The 26,969-nt window shown below is 45.5% G+C and overlaps 1 protein-coding gene across 1 annotated transcript in view; it reads right to left on the bottom strand.

Moving 5' to 3' along the window:
- The window catches only part of LOC311105618 (zinc finger and BTB domain-containing protein 47-like), a 121,221-nt gene extending 96,093 nt beyond the window's left edge, over positions 1–25,128 (bottom strand). The window contains 1 exon segment of the mRNA XM_084147819.1: positions 24,967–25,128. Coding sequence (XP_084003945.1) covers positions 24,967–24,969 — 3 coding nt within the window. The 5' untranslated portion in view covers positions 24,970–25,128.
- Between the last annotated feature and the right edge of the window lie 1,841 nt (positions 25,129–26,969).

Raw genomic sequence — 26,969 nt, 5'->3', positions numbered from 1 at the left:
AGGATATCATACAGACACCCGACAAGGCCCAAATCCCCGTCATTCGCGTGAGGAAGAGACGGAGATATCGCGGACGAAGATCGGGGTGCCTTGTAAGGATCCGACGGCGAGCGAGTAAACTGCCTCTTCCATCAATCCTATTAGCCAACGTTCAATCTTTTGAAAATAAAGTGGACGATTTAAGATTACGGTTATCCTACCAACGGGACATTAAAAACTGTAATATCTTGTGTTTCACGGAGTCGTGGCTGAACGACAACAATGATAACATTCAGCTAGCAGGCTATACGCTACATCGGCAGGACAGAACGGCCGACTCCGGTAAGACAAGGGGCGGCGGTCTGTGTATATTTGTAAACAACAGCTGGTGCACAAAATCAAATACTAAGGAAGTCTCGAGGTTTTGCTCGCCTGAGGTAGAGTATCTTATGATAAGCTGTAGACCACACTATTTACCAAGAGAGTTTTCATCTATATTTTTCATAGCTGTCTATTTACCACCACAAACCAATGCTGGCATTAAGATTGCACTGAATGAGTTGTACAAGGCCATTAATCAACAGGAAAACGCTCATCCAGATGCAGCGCTCCTAGTGGCCGGGGACTTTAATGCAGGGAAACTTAAATCCGTTCTACCTAATTTCTACCAGCATGTTAAATGTGCAACCAGAGGGAAAAAAACTCTAGACCACCTTTACTCCACACACAGAGACGCATACAAAGCTCTCCCTCGCCCTCCATTTGGCAAATCTGACCATAACTCTATCCTCCTGATTCCTGCTTATAAGCAAAAACTAAAGCAGGAAGCACCAGTGACTCGGTTAATAAAAAAGTGGTCAGATGACGCAGATGCTAAGCTACAGGACTGTTTTGCTAGCACAGACTGGAACATGTTCCGGGATTCTTCAGACAGCATTGAGGAGTACACCACATCAGTCACTGGCTTCATCAATAAGTGCATCGATGATGTCGTCCCCACAGTGACCGTACGTACATACCCCAACCAGAAGCCATGGATTACAGGAAACATCCGCACTGAGCTAAAGGGTAGAGCTGCCGCTTTCAAGGAACGGGACTCTAACCCGGACGCTTATAAGAAATCCCGCTATGACCTCCGACGAACCATCAAACAGGCAAAGAGTCAATACAGGTCTAAGATTGAATCATACTACACTGGCTCTGACGCTCGTCGGATGTGGCAGCGCTTGAAAACTATTACAGACTACAAAGGGAAGCACAGCCGCGAGCTGCCCAGTGACACAAGCCTACCAGACGAGCTAAACCACTTCTATGCTCGCTTCGAGGCAAGCAACACTGAAGCATGCATGAGAGCACCAGCTGTTCCGGATGGCTATGTGATCACGCTCTCCGTAGCCGATGTGAGTAAGACTTTTAAGCAGGTCAACATTCACAAGGCCGCAGGGCCAGACGGATTACCAGGACGTGTACTCCGAGCATGTGCTGACCAACTGGCAAGTGTCTTCACTGACATTTTCAACATGTCCCTGACTGAGTCTGTAATACCAACATGTTTCAAGCAGACCACCATAGTCCCCGTGCCCAAGGACTCTAAGATACCCTGCCTAAATGACTACCGACCCGTAGCACTGACGTCTGTAGCATGAAGTGCTTTGAAAGGCTGGTCATGGCTCACATCAACAGCATTATCCCAGAAACCCTAGACCCACTCCAATTTGCATACCGCCCCAACAGATCCACAGATGATGCAATCTCTATTGCACTCCACACTGCCCTTTCCCACCTGGACAAGAGGAACACCTACGTGAGAATGCTATTCATTGACTACAGCTCAGCATTCAACACCATAGTGCCCTCTAAGCTCATCACTAAGCTAAGGATCCTGGGACTAAACACCTCCCTCTGCAACAGGATCCTGGACTTCCTGACGGGCCGCCCCCAGGTGGTAAGGGTAGGTAACAACACATCTGCCACACTGATCCTCAACACGGGGGCCCCTCAGGGGTGCGTGCTCAGTCCCCTCCTGTACTCCCTGTTCACCCATGACTGCATGGCCAGGCACAACTCCAACACCATCATTAAGTTTGCCGACGACACAACAGTGGTAGGCCTGATCACCGACAACGATGAGACAGCCTATAGGGAGGAGGTCAGAGATCTGGCCGTGTGGTGCCAGGACAACAACCTCTCCCTCAACGTGACCAAGACAAAGGAGATGATTGTGGACTACAGGAAAAAAAATAGGACTGAGCACGCCCCCATTCTCATCGACGGGGCTGTAGTGGAACAGGTTGAGAGCTTCAAGTTCCTTGGTGTCCACATCACCAACGAACTATCATGGTCCAAACACACCAAGACAGTCGTGAAGAGGGCACGACAAAGCCTATTCCCCCTCAGGAGAATAAAAAGATTTGGCATGGGTCCTCAGATCCTCAAAAAATTCTACAGCTGCACCATCGAGAGCATCCTGACTGGTTGCATCACCGCCTGGTATGGCAACTGCTTGGCCTCCGACCGCAAGGCACTACAGAGGGTAGTGCGTACGGCCCAGTACATCACTGGGGCAAAGCTTCCTGCCATCCAGGACCTCTATACCAGGCGGTGTCAGAGGAAGGCCCTCAAAATTGTCAAAGACTCCAGCCACCCTAGTCATAGACTGTTCTCTCTGCTACCGCACGGCAAGCGGTACCGGAGTGCCAAGTCTAGGTCCAAAAGACTTCTCAACAGCTTCTACCCCCAAGCCATAAGACTCCTGAACAGCTAATCATGGCTACCCGGACTATTTGCACTGCCCCCCCACCCCATCCTTTTTACGCTGCTGCTACTCTGTTAAGTATTTATGCATAGTCACTTTAACTCTACCCACATGTACATATTACCTCAACTACCTCAACTAGCCGGTGCCCCCGCACATTGACTCTGCAACGGTACCCCCCTGTATATATAGCCTCCCTACTGTCACTTTATTTTACTTCTGCTCTTTTTTTTCTCAACACTTTTTTTGTTGTTGTTTTATTCTTACTTTTTTTGTTTAAAATAAATGCACTGTTGGTTAAGGGCTGTAAGTAAGCATTTCACTGTAATGTCTGCACCTGTTGTATTCGGCGCATGTGACCAATGAAATTTGATTTGATTTGATTTGATCATTGCAGCTCCACGAGGTGAGATCTTGCATGGAGCCGCAGGCCGAGGGAGATTAACAGTTATTTTGTGTTTCTTCCATTTGCGAATAATCGCACCAACTGTTGTCACCTTCTCACCAAGCTGCTTGGCGATGGTCTTGTAGCCCATTCCAGCCTTGTGTAGGTCTACAATCTTGTCCCTGACATCCTTGGAGAGATCTTTGGTCTTGGCAATGGTGGAGAGTTTGGAATCTGATTGATTGTTTGCTTCTGTGGACAGGTGTCTTTTATACAGGTAAAATACTGAGATTAGGAGCACTCCCTTTAAGAGTGTGCTCCTAATCTCAGCTCTTTACCTGTATAAAAGACACCTGGGAGCCAGAACTCTTTCTGATTGCAAGGGGGTCAAATACTTTTTTCCCTCATTAAAATGCAAATCAATTTATAACATTTTTTACATGCGTCTTTCTGGATTTTTTTGTTGTTATTCTGTCTCTCAGTGTTCAAATAAACCTACCATTAAAATTATAGACTGATCATGTCTTTGTAGGTGGGCAAACGTACAAAATCAGCAGGGGATCAAATACTTTTTTCCCCTCACTGTACATAATGTGTCTGTATCTCTGTAATGTGTCAGTATCTCTGTAATGTGTCTGTATCTCTGTAATGTGTCTGTATCTCTGTAATGTGTCTGTATCTCTGTAATGTGTCTGTATCTCTGTAATGTGTCTGTATCTCTGTAATGTGTCTGTATCTATGTAATGTGTCTGTATCTCTGTAATGTGTCTGTATCTATGTAATGTGTCTGTATCTCTGTAATGTGTCTGTATCTCTAATGTGTCTGTATCTCTGTAATGTGTCTGTAATGTGTCTGTATCTCTGTAATGTGTCTGTATCTCTGTAATGTGTCTGTATCTCTGTAATGTGTCTGTATCTCTGTAATGTGTCTGTATCTCTGTAATGTGTCTGTATCTCTGTAATGTGTCTGTATCTATGTAATGTGTCTGTATCTCTGTAATGTGTCTGTATCTATGTAATGTGTCTGTATCTCTGTAATGTGTCTGTGTCTCTGTAATGTGTCTGTATCTATGTAATGTGTCTGTATCTCTGTAATGTGTCTGTATCTATGTAATGTGTCTGTATCTCTGTAATGTGTCTGTATCTCTGTAATGTGTCTGTGTCTCTGTAATGTGTCTGTATCTCTGTAATGTGTCTGTATCTCTGTAATGTGTCTGTATCTCTGTAATGTGTCTGTATCTCTGTAATGTGTCTGTATCTCTAATGTGTCTGTGTCTCTGTAATGTGTCTGTATCTCTGTAATGTGTCTGTATCTCTGTAATGTGTCTGTATCTCTGTAATGTGTCTGTATCTCTAATGTGTCTGTGTCTCTGTAATGTGTCTGTATCTCTGTAATGTGTCTGTATCTCTGTAATGTGTCTGTATCTCTGTAATGTGTCTGTATCTCTAATGTGTCTGCATCTCTGTAATGTGTCTGTATCTCTAATGTGTCTGCATCTCTGTAATGTGTCTGTAATGTGTCTGTATCTCTGTAATGTGTCTGTATCTCTGTAATGTGTCTCTATCTCTGTAATGTGTCTGTATCTCTGTAATGTGTCTGTATCTCTGTAATGTGTCTGTATCTCTAATGTGTCTGCATCTCTGTAATGTGTCTGTGTCTCTGTAATGTGTCTGTATCTCTGTAATGTGTCTGTATCTCTGTAATGTGTCTGTATCTCTGTAATGTGTCTGTATCTCTGTAATGTGTCTGTATCTCTAATGTGTCTGTGTCTCTGTAATGTGTCTGTATCTCTGTAATGTGTCTGTATCTCTGTAATGTGTCTGTATCTCTGTAATGTGTCTGTATCTCTGTAATGTGTCTGTATCTCTGTAATGTGTCTGTATCTCTAATGTGTCTGTGTCTCTGTAATGTGTCTCTATCTCTGTAATGTGTCTGTATCTCTGTAATGTGTCTGTATCTCTGTAATGTGTCTGTATCTCTGTAATGTGTCTGTATCTCTGTAATGTGTCTGTATCTCTAATGTGTCTGTGTCTCTGTAATGTGTCTCTATCTCTGTAATGTGTCTGTATCTCTGTAATGTGTCTGTATCTCTGTAATGTGTCTGTATCTCTAATGTGTCTGCATCTCTGTAATGTGTCTGTATCTCTGTAATTGGATATAAAATAGGGACCACAATGGAAATAAGTCCCGAACTTTATTTATACTTTATTGTGTCCTGGTGACTTTGTACTGTGTGTGTATATATGTATTTTTACTGACAAATCAAATCAATCAATGAATCCAAAGCCTTCGATATTGGGTACAAGGTCGTGAGGGATGTATTTTCTGTTTGTCCAGATTGATATCGTCTATTTGTTGTGGTGTTGAAAATGCAAAGCATTATGTGAAGAAGAAGAACCCAAACAGGAAATAAGGTGAAAAGACGACCCTGTGAGACGATCCAGTTTGACCTGCTGGACTCCTGACAGCTCAGAGGACGAAGTCGTAAAGGTCTTTATCTGTAACGTTCAACTCATTGTCATCATCCCAGTTATTAAAGTACAGAACAGAATAAAGGAATCATTCTATAATAAGCCCTGAGCTGAGTTTTATGGTCAGTGGACCTTGTCTCTGCAAGGCCTTGTCGACTGTTTCATCTTTGGGGCAGCAATTAGCAACACCTATCCAATGGTCTGAGGAGAGGAGAGGAGAGGAGAGGAGAGGAGAGGAGAGGAGAGGAGAGGAGAGGAGAGGAGAGGAGAGGAGAGGAGAGGAGAGATGTCTGCAGGAGTTAATGGCTGCACTTGTCACAAGGACTAAAGTGAGCAGTGAGACCCTTACTCAGCAGACACAGAGAGAGATGGAGTGAGAGAGATGGAGTGAGAGACAAAGAGAAAGGGAGAGGAGAGGGAGAAAGAGCGAGAGATGGTATTTTAAATGAAATGATCAAATATACAGACCACAAATTCAAATTAGCTCAAACTCTTCAACATAATCTTCGCAGGTATTATACCCGATATTTGGAACCAAGGACTGATCACACCAATCTACAAATATTGAGAGATATTTGACCCAAATAATGAGAGGAATTAGCATTAACAGCAACTCGGGGAAGATTCTGCAGTATCATAAATAGCAGACTACTTCATGTCCTTGATGAACACAACGTCCTGAGCAGAAGCCAGATTGGATTTTTAACAAATCACCGCACGACAGACAACCTTTACACCCTCCACACTCTTAACTGACAAACAAGTAAACCAAAACAAAGGCAATATCTACTTGTGTTTTGTAGACTTAAAGAAAGCATTTGATTCAATTTGGCACTAAGGTCTTTTTTACAAACTAATAGAAAGTAGTATTGGAGGGAAAACATATGATGTTATTAAATCAATGTACACTAAAAATAAATGTGCAGTTAAAATTGGCAACAAGCAAACTGTCACGTCCTCTATATCCGACGATCGTGACACAAACAGACTTCTCTCAGGGACGTGGAGTGACACAGAGCTGCTCAATAAATCCAACACTATTTAACATCTACATTAATGAATTGGCAAAAACATTAGAAGAATCGGCAGCACCTGGTCTCACCCTACACAACACTGAAATCAAGTGTCTGCTGTACGCAGATGACCTGGTGCTACTGTCTCCCACTAAGGAGGGGTTACAGCAGCATCTAGATCATCTGCACAGGTTCTGTCAGACCTGGGCCCTGGTTCTGGTTACAGCAGCTGATGGGGTTTCCCAGTTAAGCATAGTTAGCATCCTAACGTAAACACTGAACCAAACATAAGATTAGCAACAGAAAGGCCAAGAATACAAGGAGCAGGGATGGCAGAAACACCAGTAGAAATCATGAAGGGAAGGTTCCCAGTGAGTAAAGATCTCTGATGAATGGGAAAAAAGAACCAGAAAAATGGCAACTAGATAGCCAAAGGAAGGGAGGTTTGATGTGGCAGTGTGTGAGGAAATGGATTCCATAATAAAGAACTATAGAGCAGGAGAGAAAGGAGAGAAGAGAAGGAAGAAGAGAGGGAAAGAGAGAGACATTTTGAAAATGTTCTGGGAGGAAGGAAAGGGCTGGAGAGAGAGCGTGGCCAAAGCTAGAAGGATATTAGAAGAGAAAGAACCGGAAAAGGCTGGTTCAACTGCACCTCCACCATACACACAGGGGGACAATACCCTCAGGTTCAACTGCAACTCCACCATACACACAGGGGGACAATACCCTCAGGTTCAACTGCACCTCCACCATACACACAGGGGGGACAATACCCTCAGGTTCAACTGCACCTCCACCATACACACAGGGGGACAATACCCTCAGGTTCAACTGCACCTCCACCATACACACAGGGGGACAATACCCACGGGGGGCCAGTATAAAAAAAAAAAAAAATATGTAATCACTAACTGTAAGTCGCTCTGGATAAGAGCGTCTGCTAAATGACTTAAATGTAAATGTAAATGTAAATGTAAATACCCTCAGGTTCAACTGCACCTCCACCATACACACAAGGGGGACACTACCCTCAGGTTCAACTGCACCTCCACCATACACACAAGGGGGACAATACCCTCAGGTTCAACTGCACCTCCACCATACACACAAGGGGGACAATACCCTCAGGTTCAACTGCACCTCCACCATACACACAAGGGGGACAATACCCTCAGGTTCAACTGCACCTCCACCATACACACAAGGGGGACAATACCCTCAGGTTCAACTGCACCTCCACCATACACACAAGGGGGACAATACCCTCAGGTTCAACTGCACCTCCACCATACACACAGGGGGACAATACCCTCAGGTTCAACTGCACCTCCACCATACACACAAGGGGGACAATACCCTCAGGTTCAACTGCACCTCCACCATACACACAGGGGGACACTACCCTCAGGTTCAACTGCACCTCCACCATACACACAAGGGGGACAATACCCTCAGGTTCAACTGCACCTCCACCATACACACAGGGGGACAATACCCTCAGGTTCAACTGCACCTCCACCATACACACAGGGGGGACAATACCCTCAGGTTCAACTGCACCTCCACCATACACACAGGGGGACACTACCCTCAGGTTCAACTGCACCTCCACCATACACACAGGGGGGACAATACCCTCAGGTTCAACTGCACCTCCACCATACACACAGGGGGACAATACCCTCAGGTTCAACTGCACCTCCACCATACACACAGGGGGACACTACCCTCAGGTTCAACTGCACCTCCACCATACACACAGGGGGGACAATACCCTCAGGTTCAACTGCACCTCCACCATACACACAGGGGGACAATACCCTCAGGTTCAACTGCACCTCCACCATACACACAGGGGGGACAATACCCTCAGGTTCAACTGCACCTCCACCATACACACAGGGGGACAATACCCTCAGGTTCAACTGCACCTCCACCATACACACAGGGGGACAATACCCTCAGGTTCAACTGCACCTCCACCATACACACAGGGGGGACAATACCCTCAGGTTCAACTGCACCTCCACCATACACACAGGGGGGACAATACCCTCAGGTTCAACTGCACCTCCACCATACACACAGGGGGGACAATACCCTCAGGTTCAACTGCACCTCCACCATACACACAGGGGGACAATACCCTCAGGTTCAACTGCACCTCCACCATACACACAGGGGGACACTACCCTCAGGTTCAACTGCACCTCCACCATACACACAGGGGGGACACTACCCTCAGGTTCAACTGCACCTCCACCATACACACAAGGGGGACACTACCCTCAGGTTCAACTGCACCTCCACCATACACACAGGGGGGACACTACCCTCAGGTTCAACTGCACCTCCACCATACACACAGGGGGACAATATCCTCAGGTTCAACTGCACCTCCACCATACACACAGGGGGACAATACCCTCAGGTTCAACTGCACCTCCACCATACACACAGGGGGACAATATCCTCAGGTTCAACTGCACCTCCACCATACACACAGGGGGACACTACCCTCAGGTTCAACTGCACCTCCACCATACACACAAGGGGGACAATACCCTCAGGTTCAACTGCACCTCCACCATACACACAGGGGGACACTACCCTCAGGTTCAACTGCACCTCCACCATACACACAAGGGGGACACTACCCTCAGGTTCAACTGCACCTCCACCATACACACAGGGGGACACTACCCTCAGGTTCAACTGCACCTCCACCATACACACAGGGGGACACTACCCTCAGGTTCAACTGCACCTCCACCATACACACAGGGGGACACTACCCTCAGGTTCAACTGCACCTCCACCATACACACAGGGGGACACTACCCTCAGGTTCAACTGCACCTCCACCATACACACAAGGGGACACTACCCTCAGGTTCAACTGCACCTCCACCATACACACAGGGGGACACTACCCTCAGGTTCAACTGCACCTCCACCATACACACAGGGGGACAATACCCTCAGGTTCAACTGCACCTCCACCATACACACAAGGGGGACACTACCCTCAGGTTCAACTGCACCTCCACCATACACACAGGGGGACAATACCCTCAGGTTCAACTGCACCTCCACCATACACACAAGGGGGACAATACCCTCAGGTTCAACTGCACCTCCACCATACACACAAGGGGGACAATACCCTCAGGTTCAACTGCACCTCCACCATACACACAAGGGGGACAATACCCTCAGGTTCAACTGCACCTCCACCATACACACAGGGGGACAATACCCTCAGGTTCAACTGCACCTCCACCATACACACAAGGGGGACACTACCCTCAGGTTCAACTGCACCTCCACCATACACACAGGGGGACACTACCCTCAGGTTCAACTGCACCTCCACCATACACACAGGGGGACTCTACCCTCAGGTTCAACTGCACCTCCACCATACACACAGGGGGGACAATACCCTCAGGTTCAACTGCACCTCCACCATACACACAAGGGGGACAATACCCTCAGGTTCAACTGCACCTCCACCATACACACAGGGGGGACAATACCCTCAGGTTCAACTGCACCTCCACCATACACACAAGGGGGACAATACCCTCAGGTTCAACTGCACCTCCACCATACACACAAGGGGGACAATACCCTCAGGTTCAACTGCACCTCCACCATACACACAAGGGGGACAATACCCTCAGGTTCAACTGCACCTCCACCATACACACAAGGGGGACACTACCCTCAGGTTCAACTGCACCTCCACCATACACACAAGGGGGACACTACCCTCAGGTTCAACTGCACCTCCACCATACACACAAGGGGGACAATACCCTCAGGTTCAACTGCACCTCCACCATACACACAAGGGGGACACTACCCTCAGGTTCAACTGCACCTCCACCATACACACAAGGGGGACAATACCCTCAGGTTCAACTGCACCTCCACCATACACACAAGGGGGACAATACCCTCAGGTTCAACTGCACCTCCACCATACACACAAGGGGGACAATACCCTCAGGTCACAGGACTAGTTTCAATAGCAGGGAAAAGGCTGGTTCAACTGCACCTCCACCATACACACAAGGGGGACAATACCCTCAGGTTCAACTGCACCTCCACCATACACACAAGGGGGACAATACCCTCAGGTCACAGGACTAGTTTCAATAGCAGGGAAAAGGCTGGTTCAACTGCACCTCCACCATACACACAAGGGGGACAATACCCTCGGGTCACAGGACTAGTTTCAATAGCAGGGAAAAGGCTGATTCAACTGCACCTCCACCATACACACAAGGGGGACAATACCCTCAGGACACAGGACTAGTTTCAATAGCAGGGAATGTAGAGTTAAAAGGAGGCCACAGGCTTCCACCCCAAAGAAAGGAAAGGAATCACACTTGGACATGGACAGCTATGGGGGACAATAGCAGACATAGGAAATGATTAGATAAGTGAACAAAGTGATGATAGGTGAAGTGATGATACAAGTAATGAGGGAAGGGAAGAACTAAGACAGGGTGCTGACTCTGACCAAGAGTCACAGCAAGGGGCTATGGGAGGCTAAACAAAAAGAGAATTGAGAAACAAAGACAATAAAAAATCCAGATAAATACGAAGCTCAGTGTCCAATTTTGGTAAAGGGGACATGGGTTCACTATGTGTCCCGGGGATCTCAGGACCTGGAAGGCCTGGTGACTAGACTGCCTAACCTGCATGAAGGAGCAGAAAAATGGATTAGAACATTTGAAGAACAAACGATGGGGAAACTTCTGGCGGTGGGAGACTTGAAGGCATTGCTGGCCAGGGTGGTGGGAGTGGCCAAAATGGAGGACATGATGCTGATGAGTGGCCTTAGAAGGGCAGTGCAAAGTGTGATGCTGGATGGTGAGACATTTGATAATTACAGGCCACGACTATGGCTATCTCTGAGAACAGAGTCTCCAGCCAAAATTGACCCTAAAGCACTGAGAGGGGAACCATTGGGGGATAAAGAAAACCAGGCAAGTTACCTGGACGACCAGCTGAAAAGGTGGCGACAAGAAACAGAAAGAGACCCAGAGGGGGATCCACTGATGACAACACTGTTCAGGACATCATTGATGGAAGCAATGCCAACGCCTGTCAGAAGCAGACTGGAAGATGTGGTGAGACTAACATCAAGGTCACGCAAGGAGTTCTGTGACCATGTTCTCCACGCACTGGAGAAATACAGGAAGGACGAACAGAAACTGACAGAGCAGGGGAGAGACATTCAGAGAAAACTGAGACAGATGCAGCTGGAAGAGCTGATAAGAAAGGACCAGACATACCAAAATGGTGGACCAGGAAGATTTCTAGGTGTCTGCTGGGGGTGCAATCAATCAGGACATACAAGAAGGGATTGTCCTACCAACCCATGGCAGCCTAGGATAACATAGTAATTAAAGTGGCCTCCCTGTGAATAGATGTTTTGTTTGTTTTGACTATAATTTAAAAAAATGATTGTTCACCTGGTAAAGTAACGTTGGATGGAAAGACAGAGGGAGAGGATGATAGAGATTGTAGTGGGTTTTCTGGGTTAAAGGGAAAGTAGGTTAATTTGGAGATGAGACGTCGAATTGGATTGTTTGAGTAGACTGGAATTAAAATAATGCCTTCTAGTAATGTGAATGCAAATATGTTATTAGTTATTGGTGGTTTGTGGATAGACTTTATAAATCCCATGATTTAGTGTACGGGTGAAAGACAGTCGTGCTCGCTGGGCTATATAGAGATGCAAGGTACGCAGTGGGATATTTGAAGCAGAGGTCTGAATAGGTGAATCGGAAAAGTTATTTGACAATTTCTCATTATTATTACTCAATTCTATAGTTTGCGTAACACCAGTAATTTATGCAAACAGTTAATGAATTCTAAAACGATAATCTGTTTCTATTACGTGGAACAGTGGATGGCAGGTAGTTTTGACTATTACGCTGATGGGGCAGCACCAACTTTTTGAAGGTTCTAGATTTGTTAATCAACAGGTTTATATTTTTAACTAAATCAATGCAACAGGTTGCGGTGATTAGATTACCGGAAAGGGGTTATGGGTTTGTTTATTTTAAAAGGTGTTTATTCCCTTAATTGAACCCGGTATTATCTGATATGTCTTGAGTAGGATTCTTTCTTGTCACGATCGTCTGAAGAAGCAGACCAATACGCAGCGCGTGGAGTGAACATGATGACTTTATTTAATAAAGCAACCACGAAAAACAACAAATGACGATAGTGAAGTCCTCTGTAACACTGACAGAAACATGGAACATAAACCCCCAAAACCAAGGAGAAACCACACAGTATAAATATGGCTCCCAATCAGAGATAACGAGCCGACAGCTGACACTCGTTACCTCCGATTAGGAGTCATATGACTAATCAAGCACAAACACCAAACATAGAAATCAACAACCTAGACACCCCAACATAGAAATACACCCAAACAAATGAAAATGAACAACCCTGGCTCAAATATCAAAGTCCATGGAGCCAGAGTGTCACATTTCTTCCAGGATTGATGGAAGTTCCCTACAGTATGTATGTTAAGGGAGATGTAGGAGATCACATCTCAAACAACTTTTTAATAGACGCTTGGGATCAAATATCACGGATTCCTTACGCTGAGAAATTGACTATATTTGCAACAGGAAAAAGTATTACATTTAGTGGGGTTGGAGAATCATTGCGAGAGTCAAAGACAGTGGATTCTAAAAGGTGACATTAAAATTGGCAGTATGTATGGGCGACAGCATGAATGATGGTTACAGAAACGTTGTATCACGCTGCATTTAAACAGTTGCTGAAGGGTGTGAATTTGAGGGTTGTGTGTTGTAGTGAACCGTTACGGGCGTCGAATGACGAGAACACTGATAGGCCAGACCATCATCACATTAGTAAACTATTTTGGTAGAGAGGGACCACAAGGCATGTGAGAAAGTACAACCAATGAGGCAAGAGATAACATATTTGGGGGTTTCGATTTTGGAAGTCACAAAGCATATTAAATGTGATCGAGTAGGAACAATGCGACTCAGGAAGAACCCAGGGGTCTTAATCTCATGAGACTTTATTTCGTTTTATTCTACCCTAGATTATGGAATTGACAACAGGGAGGAGAAGTCAAAAGTAATGAGGGTTTTCTGAGTTAGAAGAAACAGAGGAAGATAAAGGTAAATTCAATGGAAAGTAAGAAATTCGAATTTGAATTGTTTGGACTGGTTAAGAGGTAGCAAAATGGAAACTAACGAAATGTGCACATTTTCTTCCAGGAGAATGAGGGTAGTGATTTTCTTTTTTGAAATGTTTCCCGAGACTATTGTTAGTTACATTCAGCAGTTTGATAAGTATGAATATATCCAGATTAGGTCATAAGAGGGAGCTACCCAATAACATGTGGTCCTCTGTAGCTCAGCTGGTAGAGCACGGCGCTAGTAACGGGTCCTCTGGTCCTCTGTAGCTCAGCTGGTAGAGCACGGCGCTAGTAACGGGTCCTCTGGTCCTCTGTAGCTCAGCTGGTAGAGCACGGCGCTAGTAACGGGTCCTCTGGTCCTCTGTAGCTCAGCTGGTAGAGCACGGCGCTAGTAACGGGTCCTCTGGTCCTCTGTAGCTCAGCTGGTAGAGCACGGCGCTAGTAACGGGTCCTCTGGTCCTCTGTAGCTCAGCTGGTAGAGCACGGCGCTAGTAACGGGTCCTCTGGTCCTCTGTAGCTCAGCTGGTAGAGCACGGCGCTTGGTCCTCTGTAGCTCAGCTGGTAGAGCACGGCGCTTGGTCCTCTGTAGCTCAGCTGGTAGAGCACGGCGCTAGTAACGGGTCCTCTGGTCCTCTGTAGCTCAGCTGGTAGAGCACGGCGCTAGTAACCGGTCCTCTGGTCCTCTGTAGCTCAGCTGGTAGAGCATGGCACTTGTAACGCCAGGGTAGTGGGTTCGATCCCCGGGACCACCCATACGTAAAAATGTATGCACACATGACTAAGTCGCTTGGATAAAAGCGTCTGCTAAATGGCATATTAACTATTATATTATTAAATAAATCCTGGCCATTTTTGTTTGTTTTTTACTATAACCACAAACAACCCACCTAGTATGAAAGGTTAGTTGTTTAGGGGTTTTATTTTAGGGAGTTTTCATGGGTTAGAAATTATCTATCTTAAAAGGGGCACACACATGGAATTCTCTGAAGTTTTTATTTTCTGAGTAAGTTTTAAGTAAACACGTGATTTATTTTGAAAAGAACTGTACTAAGGACTTACTGTACACTTGGGATACGAAATGTATGAAATGTTTTGACTGTTGTTAATGATTAGTCTACTATAGAATGAAACACTTCTTTGAAGGGTTTGAATGACCTCTGTCCTGACTTTCTAGTGTGATTTGATCACCCACACAGGAAAGCCGAGAGACATTGGATGATGAATTTTAGGTAATTTATAATACCGAGTTGAGGGTCATTTGTAATACTGATAATTATGAAGAAGTTTATAGTTCATAGTCGTATATGAGATTCGGACAGAGAGAGAGCGCTAGACCTGAATAAGTGACACGTGTCGCTAGTCAATTTTACAATTTCCCTGAATTACCTTATGGGATACAATTAAGTTAAGATATTATCAAATATCGTTTTATTCTAATTTCATGTATTATTTTGGTTTAACAGGCAATGTTGTTGTTAAAAAAAAATGTGAACACATGAATCACGATGTGAGTCATGTGTCCAAAGGGGGGAATTACTGGTCCCCTGGGCCTTTTGGTAAATATGCAAATTGTATTAAGAATATGAGCAGTAGTAATTCATGTATTATGGGTTAGATGGAATGTTTTATGTGCAAATCTATTTGTGGCAGGAGACAAAGTACAAAGGGGACCTGTCTCTGAAACTAGTGGACTGCAACAAGCTGCAAGAATGTGCACTTCCTAATCTCAGGGCTTCTCCTGACTGATGAGAAGACATGGTACAGTAGCATACTGTGTCTCACTTAACAATGTTCTTAAGACTCTCTTCCCACGGGTGAAGGCTTCTCTGCCCAACCTAGCAGGATGTCTGCGCCCTGGAGACTTTGAGGCGGTAAAAGACTACAGAAGAAAGAGCTGGAAAGACCCTAGGTGGAGGGGCCCGTACCAGGTGTTGATGACTACCTAGATGATGGTAAAAGTGGCAGAGACAGATACCTGGATCCATGTGTCCCACTGTAGGAGAGTTCAAACCCCAGAAGAGGAAGAGGGCCCCACCAGACCGATGTCGATGGATTGAGACTCTGCGTGATCCGGAGACCCTAGTGACGGAAGAAGGTCCCGAGCCAAAGAGACCATACATCGTCACCCAGGCTGCACCGACGGCTGTATGGACAGAGGGGAGCTCGACCTGGTATCATCTAAATCACTGCACCAGAGTACCACGAGGAAACCGACGACCTACAGATGTTGACACTATTCACAACATGCTGTGGTATTGCGTATACAATCGCAAGATAGCTGCCTTAAATATATATTATGGTTAAAACAACGCTACGTTAGTTTTAATGTGTTAGGATACACGTATATGGTTTATTTCGAGTAGAACGTTTTGAATCTTACTGTTTGAAAAATATAATGTTAATGCAAGAATTGTGCCTTATATCATGAACATGTTGATTTTTATGTCACAGTATTATATATTATATATATATATATTAATCACTATATACAAGTATTTGGATGTATTGATATGGGACTACATAGTTCCAGAGGGGGGATATGATGGGGATTTTCCAGTTAAGCATAGTAAGCATAGTTAATTACATCATGACAAGCTAACAATGTATGGTTAAATAGTTAATCACAACATGACAAGAAGAGGCCTGAGAGGTGGAAGGGAGGTGCATCTGCTACAAGACCATGGTGCTTGCCTACGGAGCTGTGAGGGGAACGGCACCTCCTTACCTTCAGGCTCTGATCAGACCCTACACCCAAACGAGGGCACTACGTTCATCCACCTCTGGCCTGCTAGCCCCCCTACCTCTACGGAAGCACAGTTCCCGCTCAGCCCAGTCAAAGCTATTCGCTGCTCTGGCACCCCAATGGTGGAACAAGCTCCCCCACGATGCCAGGACAGCGGAGTCACTGACCACCTTCCGGAGACACTTGAAACCCTACCTCTTTAAGGAATACCTGGAATAGTATAAAGTAATCCTTCTACACCCCCCCCCCCCCCCCCCACAAAAAAAAGTGGTTGTCCCACTGGCTATCATAAGTTGAATGTACCAATTTGTAAGTCGCTCTGGATAAGAGCGTCTGCTAAATGACATCAATGTAAATGTAAATGCTTTGCAAACCACCTTGGCTCTATTGCTTATGTAATAAAGTATATCTTAATTCAACAAAAACTCAAATACTTTGATCAGTATAAGGACGAATTTGCCACAACACATCATCTAGATCATCTGCACAGGTTCTGTTAGACCTGGGCTCGGACAATTAACCTAAAAAAACGAATCTAATGATATTCCAAAAGAGGTCCGGAGATCACAAATATAAATTATAGTTTTTAGTTCTATTAGAACACGCCAAAAACTACAATTATCTAGGACTAAATATCAGCAACACAGGTAGCTTTCACATGGTTGTGAATGAGCTGAGAGACAAAGCAAGAAGAGCATTCTATGCCATTAAAAGGAATATTAAAATCGAAATTCCAATTAGAATCTGGCTCAATTTTCCAATCAGTTATAGAACCAATTGCTCTACATGGCAGCGAAATATGGGGTCCGCTCTCTAATAATGAATTCACCAAATGGGACAAACATCCAATCGAAATACTACATGCAGAGTTTTGCAAGACTGTATTGCAAGTGCAAAGAAAAACTCCAAATAAGAATGTAGAGCAGAATTGGGCCAATACCCCCTCCTTATTCAAATAGAAAAAAGAGCCATCAAATTTTACAACCATCTAAAAACAAGTGACCCCAAAACATTCCATCACACAGCTCTACTATGTCAAGAGATGAAACAAGAGAAGAGTCCCCTCAGCCTGCTGGTTCTGAGGCTCAGGTCACTAACCCAAACCAACCCCATAGAGCCTCAGGACAGCACTCAGAAAATCAGGCCCAACCAAATCATCACAAAGCAAAAATAGAAAAATATATCACCTATTGCAAAGTAAACTTCAATGAGATTTGGCTCTAAACAGACAGTACATGGTGGCAGACTATCTGACCACTGTGACTGATAGAAAACTGAGGAAAACACTGACTAGGTACAGACTCAGTGAGCACAGTCTGGCTATAGAGACCGGACGTCACAGGCAAACCTGGCTGCCCAGAGAGGACAGGCTGTGCTCACTCTGCCCCCGGGGAGAGAAGTAGAGACAGAGCTGCATTTCCTATTACACTGTGACAAATACTCAGACCTAAGAGAATCCTTCAGTACAAAGAATTTGAAACTATAACATTTTGTGCAGTTTTGGCAGGCAAATATGTGTCCTCCTGCCACAACCTGAGGGACAGACAGTGAAAAGTACAATGTAATGTCACTAATATTTCCCATTTAGTTTTGTTTTGGCTTTCATACCATGTCATGTGTCTTCTCAGTCATGTTGAGACTGGTCGACTACTATTGCTTTAATGTATTGTTATTCTCATTAATATTGTTGTTGTAGTTGCTGTTAATGGTAATCCCATTTCCACTACTACTATTATTATTGCTGTTGGTCCCACCATTTTTTGTTATATGTATACTTTGACAATGTAAGTAATTTAACTTACCAAGTCAATAAAGTCTACGAGAGAGAGAGCGAGAGAGATTGGGAATGAAGGAATGCCCTGAATAGGTCGTTACGTAAAAAACTCTCTGATGATGGATAGAAGAGAAGGATGGGCGAGTGAGCGCGAAGGCGAGTCAGCAATGGTGTATTCCATTTGCTTTGGCAATGTAAACATACTGTTTCCCATGCCAATAAAGCCCATTGGGGGCACTCAACACCTGGTAAGTATCTATAATATATAGTAGCAATGTCCTCTATTCTGTGTAAAAGTACTTTTCTAAAGAAAAGAAATATATATGTTGTTATTTAAAGATGCACTATGCAGAAATCACTCCGAAATTTCCTAGTTGCTAAAATTCTAATAGTTAACTTAATTTCAGTTTATGTGACAAAACAAGCAAGTATATTGTAGAGAATCATTGTACCATCTAAACCGCTGTGAAATATATTTTCCACAACCAAAAATATATTTTCCACAACCAAAAATATTGTATTTTCAGCTGTTTAAAGCTGGTGTACAAAACCGAGAGTAAAAGACGCAAAAACAAAACTTAAGAACGGGAAGCATAGAAATAGATCACATGAAACAGATCTACCGCTTCTTAGACTTCCTGTCAATGAGAATGATAGATCTATAACACATACAGTACCAGTCAAACGTTTGGACACACCTACTCATTCAAGAGTTCTAGAACACCTACTCATTCAAGAGTTCTAGAACACCTACTCATTCAAGAGTTCTAGAACACCTACTCATTCAAGAGTTCTAGAACACCTACTCATTCAAGAGTTCTAGAACACCTACTCATTCAAGAGTTCTAGAACTCCTACTCATTCAAGGGTTTTACTTTATTGTTTACTATTTTTTACATTGTAGAATAATAGAGAAGACATCAACACTATGAAATAACACATATGGAATCATGTAGTAACCAAAAAATATATATTTTATATTTGAGATTCTTCAAATAGCCACCCTTTGCCTTGATGACAGCTTTGCACAATGTTGGCATTTTCTCAACCCGCTTCATGAGGTAGTCACCTGGAACGCATTTCAATTAACAGGTGTGCCTTCTTAAAAGTTAATTTGTGGAATTTCTTTCCTTCTTAATGTGTTTGAGCCAATCAGTTGTGTTGTGACAAGGTAGGGGTGGTATACAGAAGATAGCCCTATTTGGTAAAAGACAAAGTCCATATTATGGCAAGAACAGCTCAAATATATAATATATTTTGATTTGTTTAACACTTTGTTGGTTACTACATGATTTCACTATTATTCTACAATGTAGAAAACAGTAAAAAATTAAGAAAAACCCTTGAATGAGTAGGTGTGTCCAAACTTTTGACTGGTACTGTATGTCTATGTGAATTTGGTCGGTTCACCCACAAAGTTACATATTGCAGCTTTAATTCTTCTATCAACTGTTCTCATGTTTAAAATGTGTACAACTTTGAAGAACATGAAGGCAAAGTTACAAATTAGTCTGGTGTGGTTTTTACAGTGAAGATGAATTGGGACATTATTAAAACAAACTACCCCCTTTCTGATGTAAACTAAATGAGTTAATCCCTTTTCTAAAACAGCAATGTAAACTAAATGAATAAAGATCACATTCTGTGTCACATCAGCCAGTGGCATGAACCCATTCCACTGCTATCTATCCACACCGCTTAGCAGCGTGGTAAAAGCTAAGTGAAAAAAACTACGGTAATCTAAACAACAGAACAGAGCTGTTTCCCCAACAGAGCAGGGCAGGCAGAACAGAGCTGTTTCCCCAACAGAGCAGGGCAGGCAGAACAGAGCTGTTTCCCCAACAGAGCAGGGCAGGCAGAACAGAGCTGTTTCCCCAACAGAGCAGGGCAGGCAGAACAGAGCTGTTTCCCCAACAGAGCAGGGCAGGCAGAACAGAGCTGTTTCCCCAACAGAGCAGGGCAGGCAGAACAGAGCTGTTTCCCCAACAGAGCAGGGCAGGCAGAACAGAGCTGTTTCCCCAACAGAGCAGGGCAGGCAGAACAGAGCTGTTTCCCCAACAGAGCAGGGCAGGCAGAACAGAGCTGTTTCCCCAACAGAGCAGAGCAGGCAGAACAGAGCTGTTTCCCCAACATAGACACAGTGTGCAGCAGCACCAGAGTTGCTATACCTACACTAAGACTGCGTCCCAAATCTGTCCCAAATGGCACCCTATTCCCTACGTACATAGTGCACTATAACCAGGGCCCTGGTCAAAAGTAATGCACTATATAGGGAATAGGGTGCCATTTGGGACACAGTTCAGGGTTACAGCAGCACCATGCTAACATGGCTCACCCCCTGCTAGTGGGCGGCTAATGACACCAGAGCTAACACAGCGCTAGCACCAGGGCTAATGGCACCAGATCTAATACAGCGCTAGCACCAGGGCTAATGACACCAGATCTAATACAGCGCTAGCACCAGGGCTAATGGCACCAGATCTAATACAGCGCTAGCACTAGCGCTGACACGGTGCTAGCACCATGTTAATGGCTAACGGCACCAGGGAGGGCAGGCTAACACAGTGCTAGGACCAGGCTAACAGCTAGCAGCACCAGGACAGGCTAATGGCACAGGGAGGGCAGGCTAACACAGTGCTAGCACCAGGCTAACGGCTAGCAGCACCAGGACAGGCTAACGACACCAGGGAGGGTAGGCTAACACAGTGCTAGGACCAGGCTAACAGCTAGCAGCACCAGGACAGGCTAATGGCACAGGGAGGGCAGGCTAACACAGTGCTAGCACCAGGCTAACGGCTAGCAGCACCAGGACAGGCTAACGACACCAGGGAGGGTAGGCTAACACAGTGCTAGGACCAGGCTAACAGCTAGCAGCACCAGGACAGGCTAATGTCACAGGGAGGGCAGGCTAACACAGTGCTAGCACCAGGGTTACGGCTAGCAGCACCAGGACAGGATAATGGCACCAGGGAGGGCAGGCTAACACAGTGCTAGCACCAGGCTAACGGCTAGCAGCACCAGGACAGGCTAACGACACCAGGGAGGGTAGGCTAACACAGTGCTAGGACCAGGCTAACAGCTAGCAGCACAAGGACAGGCTAATGTCACAGGGAGGGCAGGCTAACACAGTGCTAGCACCAGGGTTACGGCTAGCAGCACCAGGACAGGCTAACGGCACCAGGGAGGGCAGGCTAACACAGTGCTAGCACCAGGGTTACGGCTAGCAGCACCAGGACAGGCTAACGGCACCAGGGAGGGCAGGCTAAAGGCGTCAGCATGCTTCAGTTCGGCTGGTGCCAAGCTGAACTCGGCTAGGTGAACCGAATGGGTGTTCAGTTAAAAAAAGCGTCAATAGTACTATTTGTCCATTTTGAGACGCCATAGCCAGTATACACTTCCTCAAAATAGTCCAAATTAATCTAAGATAACTCAAGAAATCTGTCATTAATTTTGACGTTTTTGCAGAGGAGACCTTAGTCACGCAATTTTACATCTAACTAAGACGTTTGGTGCAGTATTTCTCAATTAATAAATTTGCATGAAAACCAGTTGTCTCTCATTGAATGACAAAGACTTTATTGAAGAATCCCTACTGTTGACCAATCACAGACAAAGGGGTGTAGACTGCGGCTACCAACTTCGGCTTGCCTCAAGAAAAACGTGTGCCCCTGAAGTACCAGAAAAAAAGATACAGAAGTCCAGAGCGAACAAAAACATCACCAAATGTTGTCATAATAAATGCACAAACTCTTCCGTACTGTTTCGGCTGGGAAGCATGTGGATGCCTTAATGGTTCCAGGGAGGGAGGGCAGGCTAACGGCACCAGGGAGGGTGGGCAGGCTAACGGTACCAGGGAGGGTGGGCACGCTAACGGTACCAGGGAGGGTGGGCAGGCTAACGGCACCAGGGAGGGAGGGCACGCTAACGGTACCAGGGAGGGAGGGCAGGCTAACGGCACCAGGGAGGGAGGGCAGGCTAACGGCACCAGGGAGAGAGGGCAGGCTAACGGCACCAGGGAGAGAGGGCAGGCTAACGGCACCAGGGAGGGAGGGCAGGCTAACGGCACCAGGGAGAGAGGGCAGGCTAACGGCACCAGGGAGGGAGGGCAGGCTAACGGCACCAGGGAGGGAGGGCAGGCTAAAGGTACCAGGGAGGGAGGGCAGGCTAACGGCACCAGGGAGGGTGGGCAGGCTAACGGCACCAGGGAGGGAGGGCAGGCTAACGGCACCAGGGAGGGAGGGCAGGCTAACGGTACCTGGAAGGGAGGGCAGGCTAACGGCACCAGGGAGGGAGGGCAGGCTAACGGCACCAGGGAGAGAGGGCAGGCTAACGGTACCAGGGAGGGAGGGCGGGCTAACAGCACCAGGGAGGGAGGGCAGGCTAACGGTACCGGGGAGGGAGGGCAGGCTAACGGTACCAGGGAGGGAGGGCAGGCTAACGGCACCGGGAAGGGAGGGCAGGCTAACGGCACCAGGGAGAGAGGGCAGGCTAACGGCACCAGGGAGGGAGGGCAGGCTAACGGCACCAGGGAGGGAGGACAGGCTAACCCCGTTGACCTGACCCAGATATTAACCAGCAGAGCCTCACTCTACATCCAGATGTGATGCACCATGGGATTACTAACTCCACTGCTGCCTCCCTCCACCTCTCCTCACACACAGCCACATGCTGCTCTAATGAGGCATCCCAACATGACCCCGCAGTCCATCCACCCTGTCTGTCTGCACGGGCACAGCTCTCTCTATCTCTGTGTTAATCTCCCTCTCTCTTTCTCTCTCTGCCTCTCTCCCCGTTACTCTCTCTCTCTCCCCGTTACTCTCTCTCTCCCCGTTACTCTCTCTCGCTCCCTGCATCTCTCTCCCCATTACTCTCTCGCTCTCTGCCTCTCTCTCCCCGTTACTCTCTCTCCCTGCCTCTCTCCCCATTACTCTCGCTCTCTCCCTGCCTCTCTCTCCCCCATTGCTCTCTCACTCCCTGCCTCTCTCTCTCCCCGTTACTCTCGCTCTCCCTGCCTCTCTCCCCGTTACTCTCTCTCCCCGCCTATCTCCCCGTTACTCTCTCTCCCCCCGTTACTCACTCCCTGCCTCTCTCTTCCCGTTACTCTCTCTCTCCCTGCCTCTCTCCCCGTTACTCTCTCTCTCCCTGCCTCTCTCTCCCCGTTACTCTCTTTCTCTCCCCCCGTTACTCTCTCCCTGCCTCTCTCTCCCCGTTACTCTCTCTCTCTCCCTGCCTCTCCACCCTCTCTCTCTGGTATCCCATTCTCTCAGGGTCTTCAGCTTAAATCAAGGGTAATAGAAGCAACATAGGGTTGCCTCTTATGTGACTTATGGTTAGACTAGAAATCTAAACAATAAAAATTAGGTTAATTACTATGTTATTATTATTATTAATACTTAACTCCAGCTGACCCCTCGGACATTGCTGTCATGGATGACTATAAGTTAGAATATAGTTAGTAATTTGTAGTTATTTAAAACTTCCATGATGACCAACTTTAGCATACTACTCATGTGAACAAACTACTGCAAAACAACTGTATGAAATATGGACAAGACTTTCAGGACCTGGCAACATCCAACTAGCTCTCACAGTCTTGCCTTAGAATTAGACTTTCATCCATGTTTCGCAAACATCACATTTTGAAGTGGTTAAGGTTAAGTTATTAAATCCGAATGTTTAACGTTTGGGTTAAGTTTAGGCATTAACGCCGAAATCTTAAGGTTAGGCATTAATTCTGAATGGTTAAGGTAAGGGTTAAGGTTTGGGATAGGCTTAAAACTAAAATCTAAAAAAACAACTTTTTATCATGGCAATCCCCATCCACAACACACTAGCAAACCCGAAACCTACTAGAAGGTAAGAGCGCTCACTGTTACCCCTAGTGTCCGGTTTCTACGTTATCTCCCGACATCCTCAGACATCGATGGACGTCGAATACTGACTTGTATCACGGTGACCTGGCTGGCAGAATCGGTGATGTTGCATTTTGAGTCCATCTGTGATATTTATGACCGTGGCGAGAGGAGGAGAGGGATGGTGTTCGGGGTGGGCAGTGTCTCAAGACTGTGACATGAAGCTTTATGCTAATTGATCAGGGAAAGCCAGTACGCAGCTGTCTTGTATTGAAGTTCAGACTAGAATCACCTGCAACTTACAGAGACCACCGTGTTACCATGTCATAACCGACAGACAGCGCCTTTAGCTACATTGTTGCTGCATTGTTTACTGTAGGCTACTAGTGTATTTAATATCAATAATAAAGTAAACGTGCTGTTTTTTTCCATAGTGGCCCGTTAGTTTCACTCTCTCTCGCCGTCTGTAAATATGCACCCGTCATGATCTGATCCCTGCCGAGACATCCCGATATTAAAGAATTTAACTCTTTCTATGCAACAATGTAGCTATCGTAGCCATTACATTCTTGTAACAGCTCCAAATGTCAACTTGAGTTCCATGCAAGTTGCTAACTTTATCACAAAGCAGTAAATGCAAGAAGTAGCATACATTACAAATGATGCAACACAAACATTGTGGGACAAAACTAGTGTAAGGCAAGTTTCATCAGCCTAGCTAAGTAGCTCAAATGTGGAAGAGATCAAGGGACCAAAAAATTATACAAACGCAGCGCTCTACCGTACCATTTTGATCCAAGGTTTCGAGGCACAAAGGAGTCCCAATATAACTCCTTATGCATCGACTTCCGTTGGCCATGAAAATGTTCGTTGGATTTTCACATTTTTTCAGTTTCTTCTCCTGTCTTTTTTCGCCTTGCTAGCATTCAGACAGACAAAAATGCAGAGGCTGCTTTTGCAGAAGGAATTGGTGATTGGAGCTCAGGGATCATATGGGCTTTTTGTCAGACGTTTTAAAGGGACACGGCACTGTATTAAATACACATTCAAGCATACATATTTGTTCTTCTTTTGGGGTTTAAAGTTGTGGTTAGTATTTACCGGGTCTGTCAAGGCGGACCACTAATCAGCAAAAAAAACACATAAGTGCGCGTCTTCAAAAGGTGCGCTTCTGAGGTGGGAATGACATAATGCAGACTGACATGGTTGAATTATAAACTGGTAAAAATGTTGTAATACTGCTGGTTTACTGTAGCCTACAGTACATTGCTACTTTCATACAGAGTGGAACATCCTGTGGAATAGGGCAGTATATATTTGTTTTACTTTTACCGTTTTTATTGACTTATGACTGAGCAACAACTGTGATAAATAACTGCTTGTGGAGAGAGAGAGAGAGAGAGGGGGGGGACCAGACAGAGGGAGTGAGAGATAAAGAGACAGAGGGAGTGAGAGACAGAGGGAGACAGAAACAGAGAGAGACAGAGACAGAGAGAGACAGAGACAGAGACAGAGACAGAGACAGACACAGAGACAGAGACAGAGACAGAGACAGAGACAGAGACAGAGAGAGAGAGGGAGACAGACAGACAGACAGAGAGAGAGAGATCTACTGGGTGAAAAATCACAGTGTGCCATCACAGCTGCAAGATTTGTGACCTGTTGCCACAAGAAAAGGGCAACCAGTGAAGAACAAACACCATTGTAAATACAACCTATATTTATGTTTATTTATTTTCCCTTTTGTACTTTAACTATTTGCACATTGTTACAACACTGTATATAGACATAATATGACAATATGATTGAAATGTCTTTATTCTTTTGGAACTTCTGAGTGTAATGTTTACTGTTAATATTTATTGTTTATTTCACTTTTGTTTACTATCTACTTCACTTGCTTTGGCAATGAAACATATGTTTCCCATGACAATAAAGCCCTTAAATTGAAATTGAATTGAGAGAGAGAGAGAGAGAGAGAGAGAGAGAGAGAGAGAGAGAGAGAGAGAGAGAGAGAGAGAGAGAGAGAGAGAGAGAGAGAGAAAACCACTGAATCTGATTAATTTAATCTCAGGTTGCCAGTTATCAGTGAGGCCCCTGAAGGCAGTCAAGGACACAACCGGACAGTCTTTTAAAGGTGCAATATGCAGAAATCGCTCCACCATTTCCTGGATGGCAAAATTCTAACAGTTCTCCTAATATCAGTTCATGTGACAAAACAAGCACTAGTGTAGAGAATCACTGTACCATCTAAACCACTGAACCATCTAAACCACTGAACCATCTAAACCACTGAACCATCCAAACCACTGAACCATCCAAACCACTGAACCATCTAAACCACTGAACCATCTAAACCACTGAACCATCCAAACCATCCAAACCACTGAACCATCCAAACCACTGAACCATCCAAACCACTGAACCATCTACACCACTGAACCATCTACACCACTGAACCATCTACACCACTGAACCATCCAAACCACTGTACCATCCAAACCACTGAACCATCTACACCACTGAACCATCCAAACCACTGAACCATCCAAACCACTGAACCATCCAAACCACTGAACCATCCAAACCACTGAACCATCCAAACCACTGAACCATCTAAACCACTGAACCATCCAAACCACTGAACCATCTACACCACTGTACCATCCAAACCACTGAACCATCTAAACCACTGTACCATCTAAACCACTGAACCATCTACACCACTGAACCATCCAAACCACTGAACCATCTACACCACTGAACCATCTACACCACTGAACCATCCA

This window comes from Coregonus lavaretus (assembly GCF_964263955.1).
Source record: "Coregonus lavaretus genome assembly, chromosome: 2".
NCBI lineage: Eukaryota > Metazoa > Chordata > Actinopteri > Salmoniformes > Salmonidae > Coregonus > Coregonus lavaretus.
Note: the sequence above shows the minus strand (reverse complement) of the source record. Positions and strands in the feature narration are given on the sequence as shown.